Source organism: Macaca fascicularis, chromosome 12, assembly GCF_037993035.2.
Source record: "Macaca fascicularis isolate 582-1 chromosome 12, T2T-MFA8v1.1".
Classification (NCBI taxonomy): domain Eukaryota; kingdom Metazoa; phylum Chordata; class Mammalia; order Primates; family Cercopithecidae; genus Macaca; species Macaca fascicularis.
The window spans coordinates 120,723,446-120,735,865 of NC_088386.1; the positions used below are offsets into that span (position 1 = coordinate 120,723,446).

At 40.0% G+C, this 12,420-nt stretch overlaps 1 protein-coding gene across 19 annotated transcripts in view; it reads right to left on the reverse strand.

Annotated features, from left to right (window-relative positions):
* The window catches only part of DOCK10 (dedicator of cytokinesis 10), a 280,766-nt gene that overhangs the window by 15,279 nt on the left and 253,067 nt on the right, over positions 1–12,420 (reverse strand). For 18 of the 19 annotated variants that reach the window (XM_074010334.1, XM_065526527.1, XM_074010330.1 and 15 more), the window contains 3 exons: positions 10,462–10,568; positions 8,684–8,806; positions 8,429–8,542 (listed from right to left, as the gene is read on the reverse strand). In XM_074010334.1, coding sequence (XP_073866435.1) covers positions 8,429–8,542; positions 8,684–8,806; positions 10,462–10,568 — 344 coding nt within the window. Of the gene's footprint in view, positions 1–8,428; positions 8,543–8,683; positions 8,807–10,461; positions 10,569–12,420 lie in introns of those variants that run through there. The other variant, XR_012421525.1, reaches the window with a different exon arrangement.

Sequence of the window (12,420 nt, forward strand, 5' to 3'; positions counted from 1 at the left end):
AAGACATTATAGGATTAAAAATAGCAACCATATCATCATTTTTATTCCACAAGAGCAAGTAGGTTTTAGCCTCTATTAATTTATTTGTCTGGTTGGAAGCAGAGGGAAGGGAAGATTCTATTATCTGAAGATAACTAAGTGAAGCAATCTTTATAATTCCTTCTCTTTGAAGAGACACAGAAGCATTTTTCCTGTGGAATACATGTGGCCTCAGAATACCAGATTAAGTTTGGAGTTAAGAACCCAAGGATATCTGGTTTCTTTGTTTTTTTGTTTTTTGGTTTTTTTTTTGGTAGAGTCTTGCTCTGTCGCCCAGGCTGGAGTGCAGAGGTGTGATCTTGGCTCACTGCAACCTCTGCCTCCTGGATTCAAGTGATTCTCCTGCTTTGGCCTCCCAAGTAGCTGGGACTACAGATGTGTGCCACCAAGCCCAGCTAATTTTTGTATTTTTAATTGAGATGGAGTTTTGCCATGTTGGCGAACTCGAACTCTTGACCTCAGATGATCCACCCACCTAGGCCTCCCAAAGTGCTGGAATTACAGGCTATATCTGGTTTCTCCTGATTGTAGAGTTGACCCATAAGGAAATGGCTTTTGAGGTCTGGGTGAAGACACTGGATGTCAAAAGGAAACTTAGCCATATTAAAAAATCACTTTTGACTATTTAAAAATTATATGATAAAAAAAGCATAGGTGGCCGGGTGCGGTGGCTCACGCCTGTAATCCCAGCACTTTGGGAAGCTGAGGCAGGTGGATCATGAGGTCAGGAGATCGAGACCATCCTGGTTAACACGGTGAAACTCTGTCTCTACTAAAAATACAAAAAAAACTAGCCAGGCGTGGTGGCGGGCACCTGTAGTCCCAGCTACTCGGGAGGCTGAGGCAGGAGAATGGCGTGAACCTGGGAGGCGGAGCTTGCCGTGAGCCGAGATTGTGCACTGCACTCCAGAATGGGCGACAGAGCGAGACTCCGTCTCAAAAAAAAAAAAAAAAAAAAAAAGCATAGGCAAAGTGTTCCAGTGCTATATTTTTTCATGGTTAATGTGAGACAATCTAAGAATATTGATTAAACTCAAATCTGTATGATGCTTTATACTTCAAAAGCACTTTCATACATGCAAATGGGATCATCTTTAACAGGGTAATTTGTATTCTAAGTGTACTGTAGCTGTACCTTTGCAGAAGCAAATGAATAAGGTCTACTCCATAGTGGAATTCTTGCCAATCAGGTAATCGCCTGCTTCCTTGCACATCTCCCTAATTGACTTTGGGCTTTCTAAAGGCAGGAAGTGTGTCTTCAACGTTGCATGCCCAGTGTTTAGCACAATGCCTGGTCTTTAGGGGGAGGTCACTCTATTTGTTGCGTAAGCAGATGAATGAAAGAATTCTTAAAGGGCATACATCTTAAACAGGCGTATAGGCACCAGGCATAACTGGAAAATAGTCCATGGCTTTAAATAAAGATGTTTTTAATGAACAATTTCTTCGAGAAATGTTCAAGACAAAATACAAGTAATTATAAGTGCCTTGACCCCAAACTTCTACAAAGTGTCATATGATGTTGAAAGCATGAAAAGCAGCTCCCTGTCATTCCTGTAGATTTCACAGGGGTAGTGAGGTCTGACTCCACTCCCACATGACTTCCAGCCTGCTATGTTTTTTTCTGTTGCTGTCTTTGTGGAGTTTTGTCTGATTCAAGGTCAGGAGTTAGTGGCTACAATTGACAGACTGATACATCAGAGAAATAAGACCTTCTAAAGCCTTCAGGCAGGATCCTCATGGGGCTAAAGCTGAAGCAACATTTGCAACTTCAATTTCAAGGAGAAAAATGTCTCTAAGGTTCAGGAAAAGATTTTTTATTTTTCACCATAGTGTGAAAACTAGTACAAAGACATATTTTCACTGTAAACCCCTGACAAATTTCTGAATCTAGAGTGAGCAGAAAATGAGTGGTAGGAGGCAGGTAAAAATTGCCATCATTGGCCGGGCACGGTCGTTCATTCCTGTAATCCCAGCACTTTGGGAGGCCAAGGTGGGTGGATCATAAGGTCAAGAGATGGAGACCATCCTGGCCAATATAGTGAAACGCTTTCTCTACTAAAAATACAAAAATTAGCTGGACATGGTGACGCATGCCTGTAGTCCCAGCTACTGAGGAGGCTGAGGCAGGAGAATCACTCGGAGGCGGAGGTTGCAGTGAGCCAAGTTTGAGCCACTGCACTCCAGCCTGGGCGACAGAGTGAGACTCTGTCTAAAAAAAAAAAAAAAAAAAAATTGCCATCATCGTGACTTTTGTGGCCTTGTTCATAACCTGTGGCTTTCTTTCATCCCTCCTCCTTGGGCTATGGGGTGGGAAAATTCAGACTCAGCAACCTACTGGGGGGTTGTAAGGACCACACCTGGTAATCAGATGGCCTTTGGTGAGTGCTAGCTATGTTGAGGATGGTAATGATGATGATGCTGGTGGTGATGACAACAATGACGAAAAAACTCGGTATCTATAAAGCAATTTGAGTTCTGGCTTTTATGCAGCATAACTCAGTGTTCAGTGCTTGAAAATACATACTTTCAGCTTCTCTTGCTTAGGCAATGAAGTTTTTCTTATTATAAAAGGTCTATTGAAGCTCATTTGAATATTTTGGTAACTGATAAATTAGTGATTGGAACCTTTTTCTAAAGAGCTTGGAAAGGTAAACCTGTTTTGTAAAATGAGTAAGAAGGAGATGGAGGAGCAGAATAAAGCGTTTAATCTGCTGTCCACTGGGGTTTCTGTAAACAGTTTTGAAGCCAGACAAATGGCAGCTCTGAAAATGTTTGGAATGCAGGCTCACCTTATACCCAGGGAAGCTATCAAAGCAAAGCCCACTGAGCTCCAGGCACTATCTGAAGGAAGGCTTCAATTTCAGCTCTGTCTATGATATAAATGATTTATAAACAGGGACACAGAGTGACAAAAACCAGGGTCAGTTTCTCTTTTGCTTTAGCCCCAAGTTTATAAGCTGACTGAATTTCAAGGCAATGGGAAAGGTGATCTCTGCACTTCCCTTGCTAGTTTGATTTTTAAAATGTCATTTTGCAATGCAATAAACACCTTCATCTGCTCTGGTCAAGAAAGAACATACCCTGGTTAAACAAGGACTGTATGAATTATGAAACTTTAAGGCAATACATTATGGTAAAAATGTACTTCCATAAACTGACAACTAAAAGCATTGACTCCTCCTCAGATGCTTTTGCAGGTACGTTAGCATCTTGCAATGTCCCTGGATCATCACTGTGATGTCAAATATCAGGGCCCCTGGTATTATATTAGACTCATTCAAAGTTCACAAAGAGAAGAATGTATTTGAAGAGGAATCTAGTATACAAAAGATGGGCCAGAAAATGTCAATACGAGGCTAAATGCTAAGAGAAAAGAAGCTACATGAATGAATTTCTCTGCATTCATATAGCTTCTCTTAGCATATACATCAGAACTCAATTATGATGTTTATACGGTATAGATATGTGGCCTAGATCAGCGACTTTCCTATAGGCGGAGAGCTATATCATGTCTCAAAGTGGAGATGGCGGTTTTCCACACTACACATGCACCTTCCCTCCTCCCCCAAATTCCTTTTTTATTAAGATCCCGAGATGCAAGTACACCCATGTAGGCATGACTGCAAATTACGGAATCTATGGCCTTTGGTGGATAGAATAAAATTCTCCCAGGTCTTTTATTTAATTAATTCCAGGGGCATCTGATATTTTGTTATGTAATGGGTATTCACTTGCTTTCATGTTAAATACCAGGGCCTAAGGACTTCATTGATTATAGTTGATGTTTGCTCACTGCTGCTGTTTCATTACTGTGGAAATCAATACTTCAGGGACACTTTGGAGGACACTTTGTATAGGCTGCTGTATGTCAAATTTCCATATTGATGCTGATGCCGGGTGTTGCATTAGACAGTTCATGTTGTGCAAGACTTGCATTTTTGTAAAGTTCCTGCTATGAACGATCAGTTTTATTTATACTTGTTTTCTAGTGTCTGGCTCATTACAGACACAGTATTAATACCTCAGCCAAAACTATAAAATGAGAGCAGTGGTCTACATGGGACACTAAAAAAATGTACCCAAAGGCCTTTATGCAGGCAAAGAGCCTATTGCATGTCATATTTCCATAATCTTTTTAACATCATTGCAAGGCATGTCAACTTGGATATTAAAAGGTAACTTTCATACCATATGGGACATAAAGCACCATTATGAATAAGAAATTATTTCTGACCGTGGGGATTATGCTAATCAAGTAGTCAAGATTTTATCTTAAATCTTTGGAACCTTCATTCTGTACACGTTCTGGGGAATGCTGGAGTCTGCTTGGTATTTATTTATCATCGAGTGTGAAGTGATGTGTGCTGTCTGCTCCTGTTGAATCCCGCAGTTCTCACTCTCCATGTGGTATCTTGAGACAGGCATTTGAATCTCGTCTAAGCAGTGATGACTGAGGCTGTGATTTGCTGTTTATCAGGACAACCTCCATTAGTTCTCGTTCAAAGGTAGCTGGGTTTGAGCTTATGGAGTGTCGTGCTTAGGCAGGTTCTCAGTCAGAGGATTTAACAAAACACTTTGCGTTTTAAGCTCAGACTGGAATTTATTTATTTTTATTTTTATTTTATTTATTTATTTTTTTGAGATGGAGGCTCACTCTGTCACCCAGGCTGGAGTGCAGTGGCGCGATCTCGGCTCACTGCAAGCTCCGCCTCCCAGGTTCACGCCATTCTCCTGCCTCAGCCTCCCGAGTAGCTGGGACTACAGGGGCCCGCCACCACGCCCGGCTAATTTTTGAATTTTAAGTAGAGACAGGGTTTCACCGTGTTAGCCACGATGGTCTCGATCTCCTGACCTCGTGATCCGCCCTCCTCAGCCTCCTAAAGTGCTGGGACTACAGGCGTGAGCCACTGTGCCCGGCCTTGGAATTTTTTACAAAGACAAGTGAGAGTACTGCAGCATTAAAAAAAAAAAATCAGGTGCAAAATCAGCACACTTTACTGAGGAGTCTGAAAGAAAAATAAAGTTAGGTCATTTGCAAGGGCCCCCCCAATGCTTCCCCACTGCCCCCCTCAGTCTATTTAGTACAGGGGTTTTCAAGTATTCTTTTAGTAGGTGAGTTAAGGGCCCATAATCCCAAATTTATAAATGAACATAGAAAATGCTGATATGGTATGAATGTGGGAAGGAATTTAAAGAATTACAGAAAAGTATGTACTGGTCAGACAAGTAGGGCTGAATATGAACAATGTGTGAATATTAAATGTTTTCTCTTTCCAGCTTAACTGACAATAATTATGTTGAACCATATAAAGTTGCCATTTTTGCACATAAAAAAGTGATTGAATATAGGCAATTTCATATGGCTCAAAATAAGATGAAGAAAATCCTTTGTCACAGAGCTCTGGGTACTGGCAGGTTATTTTGGACATGGCTTGTTCTCCAAATTTCTTACCTTGCTCCTTTCTGCATCTCTGGAGACTTACCCAGACGTATTGGGTAAAGATTTATTCCCCAGTTCATCTTTTATGTTGGGAATTACTCCCATCACCTCTGAGAATGCTCAGAGCTCACCACCATAGACCCCCATCTCTCTAAGACACTCCTTTGGAAAAAACACAGTTTTTTCAGTATCTTGGGAGGTGTCCACCAATAACCATCACTCCAACTTCCAAAATTCTGACCATTCTGTTCTTAATAAGCTGCAGCTCATAGTGGCCTGAAATAAGTAGACAATCTACAATACCAAGTCTATGCTACGTATATTTAAGATACGTGGTACCCATACTTATCTCTGTGTGTGTTTGTGTATGTAAGGCTTTCAGACTACATCTACCTTTAGGCAGAAAGATAGCATGTATGAAAAACAAAGGATACATTTTTTGTAATTCAGATAACTGGCATAAACTAACTTAGTTAAAGAGATGCAGGATGATTCCAAAAATGAATGAAAGCAGGATTATCTCACCCTTCGTACCAAATGTTGATTTGCACAAAAAGGTTAAGTTTCAGTAAAACCATACAGAGGGAAGTGTGAGAGGTGTTAGAGCATGCAAATGGAGAGCGAGAGTGAGTGAGAACTTACCACGGCCTGGAACAATCAAGACCAAAAGAAGAAAAGAGTAAACATCTGCATTAAAAACTAGTTGAAAAGCAGTGTGATTCACTTCTACCTGCTTTAGAGCCCGTTTCTCAGATAGTGGTTGCAGCAACCATCTGGTAGGCAATCCTGTTTTCATGATCAGGTTATCAATGATTTTTTTTACTTTTTCATTGGAAGGAATGCCTGAGGCGTTACAGAGTCATGTCTTGGTGACCCAGAAGCACATCTTTTGTGCTACTTCTGTGCTGCCCAGTTAGCCTGTGGCCATCTCCCTTGAAACTCTGTTTTTCCCTTTCAATTCTTCTGCTCCCACATCCCCTTCCCTACTTACAGCATTTTCTGCCACTTTTCTTGCTGTCTCACCAGTGTCACAAATTGTATATTTTCTTCGTAGCTTCCCAAATGGCTCCAAAGTGTCATTTTCTCTTTTCTCTCTTCCTCTTCTGAAGGTTCCCACACCTCGCTCTCTCCCCATCTATGTTCTCACTTCAGATAGTTCAGATTCTTTTCCATGGACCCCCAAAATGTCTAAATTTGCTTTTTATATTCTATAGATTGTTTATGCAGATCCCCATTTTTCAGACCATTAGTTTCTCTGTCTCCACTATCCTGATGTTGCTGTATCCTGAGAAAAATCCTGGTTGGATTAATTTGTTTATAATAAGTGGCTACTTGGTGATACTTCTCCTTTCCAGGTAGAAAGTATCTAGCTTTATTAATTCAGAGGTTCTTTTTTTTCTTTCTTTTCTTTTTTTTTTTTTGAGACGGAGTCTCACTCTTGTCACCTAGGCTAGAGTGCAGTGGCGCGATCTCGGCTCACTGCAAGCTGTACCTCCCGGGTTCATGCGATTCTCCTGCCTCAGTCTCCCGAGTAACTGGGACTACAGGCACCCTCCACCACACCCGGCTAATTTTTTGTATTTTTAGTAGAGACAAGGTTTCAGCTTGTTAGCCAGGATGGTCTCGATCTCCTGACCTCATGATCCGCCCGCCTTGGCCTCCCAAAGTGCTGGGATTACAGGCGTGAGCCACGGCACTCAGCCCAGAGGTTAGTTTTTAAGCTGCTTTTGGTGAGCAGAGGAAAATATGTACTTTTCAAACAACTTCAATGGGGAGTGACCTAGAATAACATGCTGGAGTTGACTCCTGCTGCTGCAGCCTTAAGAACAAGAAGCTGAGGCCGGGCACGGTGGCTCACGCCTGTAATCCCAACATTTTGGGAGGCTGAGGTGGGTGGATCACAAGAGGTCAGGAGTTCAAGACCAGCCTGGCCAACATAATGAAATCCTGTCTCTACTAAAAAATACAAAAATTAGCTGGGCATGGTGGCACCTGCCTGTAATCCCAGCTGCTCAGGAGGCTGAGGCAGGAGAATTGCTTGAGCCGGGATCCAGGAGGCGGAGGTTGCAGTGAGCCGAGATCATGCCACTGCACTGCACTCCAGCCTGGGCTACTAAGTGAGACGATAGGTTGCGGGGAGAGGAAGTGTGAGGTCTGAGAGCCACTGCCACTCTGAAAATAAAAGCATGGGATGTCTATCCACACGAGCAACAGTCTAAACTACGTCTGCTGAAATATAATAGCGTTATAAGCCTTCCCGAAAAGAAATGAATGGTGCCTGGGTTTATCCCATTGAAAATGTTGCTCAGAGACATTCACAATTAATATATAGTATGTTCATTTTCAGGCCAATACAGTGGCTAAGTAATATTTTCCATCTTCTTCATTGCTTATGCAGTAAACTGGGAAAAATAACTTTGAAATTACACTGACTTGCAATATAGAAAACAAAATAACCATCTGGTATTCTGTCTAGAAACAGTGGTAGTTTGAAAATAGGAGAAAAAAAATTGAGTCATTGTAAAATCAAAGGTTTGATATGGTGGAGCCCCTAGGAATTCTCTTATTTCCTAGAATATTAGGAATGTTATTTCTTAAAGCATGCTCAATTTAATTTCACTTTAATATATGACATAAACTCATAATCAGATATTTTAGGGTGAGCTGGAAAGAAGAGAATGTTGAAAAATAAGTGCCCTCTTTCTTTGAGAAGTCAGAAATCACCGTTAACTCAACCCATGGATTTCTTAGCTCACTTGTTTTCCAACTTAGTACATTCCTATGGACAAACATATAGACCATCACATCCGGAGAAACACTCAAGTATAGTCAGACACAACCATACCTCTCCATTCACTGGTACACACAGATGTCTCGTAAAGAATGAAAGACAACATTCAACTGCTCAGCAGAATTTATGGGCCATGTTATTTCTGGTGAACTTACCTGCCCATAAAATGCCACACGATAGTAGCGACCAAACAGCCGCTTCTCTGAATTCACCACCTCTGCCACTTTCAGGTATGACCGATGAATGTCATAGTAGAGATCTGACAATTTCTGAAACCATAAGTGAAAGAGTTTCATGAAGATCACGCTGACATACAAATAGAGAGTTTTTAATTTTGAAAACTGTAAGTAATTTTCCAATTCAACATAGGATATTTTAAATAACTCCTTCTACAGGGTTGGAATACATACTTTGAAGTCTCGTTGTTTCTCAAAGACAGCAATGATGGGCTTGTTGACATCAGCAATCAGTTCGTATCGCTCAGACTTCCAGAGAAACTCCACACACATGTATAGCTGCTCCACCAGGATATTCTGCAATTCCCCCAATCAAAATGAGATTTTACATGATTAGGATTGTGGCTCATGCCTGAAACTTGGTTTCAAAGCTGTTGCATTGTCAAACTTTTTCCTCTGTTACTGGCATTTAAAACCCAGCAGGGGATCATGGTGTCATCTTGGATTCTTGCCTATCCCGCATTACCGTTACCTAATTAGTGCCTCAAAAGTGCTAATTTAAATCTGTGAAATGCCTTCAGATCTGTCTCCTCCTTTCCATTCCCACTGCTACTGACTTACGTACTCCCTGACCCCTGCAACAGTTTTGAGCGAATCTGTTTTCCCTCTCCAATTGCTGCTCCCCAGTCATCTTTCTTTGTAAAACACAAATCTGATCACGAGACCTCCAGTGCCTTAAACCTTTGTTGGAACTCCAGTATGTAAGCTGCTGTCCAAACTCTAGCATGCCTTCAAGAAGCTCCACAATCAGGCACCAACCTCCGTTTCAGTGACCCCTTCTTTCAGTGCTCTGTCATTGACTTTGCATTTGGCCATACCATATACCACTCCATTATTAGAACACTCTCTGATCTCCATACTTCTGTCTGTGTTACAGCTGCACCTATAAGAACCTTCTTATTTCACACCTTCAAGTCCTATCAAGACTCAGCACAAAAAAAATGAAGAGCTTTTATTTACATTCTATTCATCACCATTTCAACAATTGTCATGTAAAAAAAAAGTTCCCCTTCTAATTGCAAGTGTATATGATACCTAGATTTGGTCACTGGGCATCTGTTTTTGCCTGGCCATTCCCCACTCTGTAGGAACTGTCTTTCTCAATATTCTAAATTCTTTGAGAGCAGAAATTATACCTTATTTTTTTTCCCAGCCCTTACCTCAATTCCTTTCATATACTAGTGGCTTAATAAATTTTCAACTGAATAAAGTTATATAAGCTTTCAAGCAAATGTATGATATTGTTGGAATGTTTTCAACAATTTCCTTTAAGAAAAGGTTCTTAAACATTATTTAAAATAGTTAACATAAATATGTAATTACATTTACTTAATTTATTTGCAATATATGCTAAATTGATGTAGAACCATGTGTAAAATTGTATTAACATCCATCTGAAAATTTACTTTCTGTGTAATTTTTTCCATTTATGTAATACTGACTTAAAAATTAGCTTATAAAATATTTTACTTAATGAGAGGAATTCTGTTTTCTTCACCAGAACTATTGCTAAGTAATTCCCAGTAGAACGTTTCTTTTTGTGTTAATGAAAAATAACTCTGCTTATGTTCCATAACAGAAGTTTTTCTAAACTAGTGAACTTTTACGTCCACCTGCATTTGTAAATAAACTTGCTAATGCTTTTAGAAAAAAAGCTATGATCAGTTCGCAAAATTTAGCATCCCTTATCACCTTTACCAAAAGGCCAGAGATATTATCTTACAGAAGAGCTGATAATATACATTTGAGCCCATCTTACAGAAGTAAGACATAGTTTAAATTTTTACTGAAATCTGGTATCTACTAATCTTGGCTTGATTTTAGCCTACATTTCGTCTAATTAAGTTATATTATAGAACAGCTGTAAGCTTGCTTCCTCTTATTTAGCTTAATGTCACAAGCCAATGCATCTCTTCACTTAGTTACTGTACATGCGATAATTTTGGTCTAACCTCATTGTATGGTGTATCTTGCATTCCGGAATCCTCTTTCATTGCTCCTTCTTCCTTAATGTTTGGTGTAATGCTCAAAAAAGCTGGCCATCCCATAGAGAACATGCCTTGGGAGGACCAAGCAGAATAAAATGTTATTATTTGAGACAAATTTTGCTTAGATTAGATAATGCCTTTCTTCATGATGTTACCAATTGGTAGTATTACAAAGCTCGCATAATCAACAAGATGGTTAGATTATGACTGTTGATAAATACTGTCTGCCAGACAAACAATATTCCCCTTTTTATAATTTTTGTATCATTTTCAGGTGGTATTTTTAATAAAGAGATAGCATGGGATTATGGACAGAACATAAGATTTGTGGGTAGATGTTACAGTTCCAATCTTCTGCTTTAATTAATCTCTGAGACTGTGTCCTTCTTTTGTTAAACTGGGGACATTAATATCTATCTCAAAGGATGTTGAAAGGACTCAAAACATTAATATTTGAGAAAATACCAGGTACACGCAGCACATTATAAAGACTGCATATAGTTGGATGTGTGGGTGCCTGTAATCCCAGCTACTTAGGAGGCTGAGACAGGAGGATTGCTTGAGCCTAGGAGTTTGGGGCTGGAGTGAGCTATCACCATGCCATGGGTGACAGAGTGGGACCCTATCTCTCCCCTAATGGCCCCCCCACAAGACAAGACAATGCCCAATACTTGCTTTTTTTTTTTTTTTTTGAGACGGAGTTTCACTCTTGTTGCCCAGGGTGGAGTGCAATGGTGCCATCTTGGCTCACTGCAACCTCCGCCTCCCGCCTGGGTTCAAGCGATTCTCCTGCCTCAGCTTCCTGAGTAGCTGGGATTACAGGCGCCCGCCACCATGCCCAGCTAATTTTTCTATTTTTAGTAGAGATGGGGTTTCACTATGTTGGCTAGGCTGGTCTTAAACTACTGACCTCAGGTGATCTGCCTGCCTCAGCCTCCCAAAGTGTTGGGATTACAGGCATGAGCCACTGTGCCTGGCCAATACTTGCTATATGTCACTCTTTTACATTATGTAGAAACCTTTTCAAATTTTCTTAGTATCTTAGCCAACAAGATTTAAAAAGGCCTCCCTCTACAGATACATGTGAAAACAGCTGACAACGGGCAACATTCCCAGAGGAGAGATAGATCTGAATTGTGGGTAATGTGAGTGACTAGAAAAGCACTAGCTGGAGTGACAGACCAGCCTCTGAACTTTGGCTCCAACACAAGCTAACCAGGACATTTGAGGCAGATTATTTAGCCTCTCTTGTTTTTCTCACCTATATAAACAGGAGGTGATAATAGCACCTAACTCACAGATTTGTTACTGGCAACTAATTGAGACATTGCTGGTACAGGGCTTAGTGTGGTGCTTTTTAAGTTATAGCTAATACTTTTGTGGAATATTTTTGCTTTTAATAATCAGCTCATTGGTTATGTAACTAAATGATCACCCCCCAAACATGCTAGAAATTATAAATATAATAATTATTGCAATCTAATACTTGCTTTTATATAAATTTTAGTTTTCTACTTTTTCTAATATTAAACATATATTAAACTATATCAGAGTTAATTGAAGGAGGAGAAGTCACAACATACTTCTTGCAGGATGATGATCACTTATTAGTACAACTGAAGCAGCTGTACTTTCTGGGGTCGCCTATATTCACCTATATTCATACCATTGTGCACATTGTAGGGAAGGGATAGTTCACTCCTTTGACTCAAAAATATCAAAATAGAAAAGTATATTAAGGGCTTCAAATACATGCCAATGACATTCACATATATGCTGATGATATGTGCTAGTTAGAATATGCTAATATATCATAGCCTATATCATCAGTTAATGTATCATCAGATATATGTTAATATGTCATAGATGATCACCTTCCTAATTTTAACGTTTCCTAAACAAATATATCCTTTTCTTGTTGAA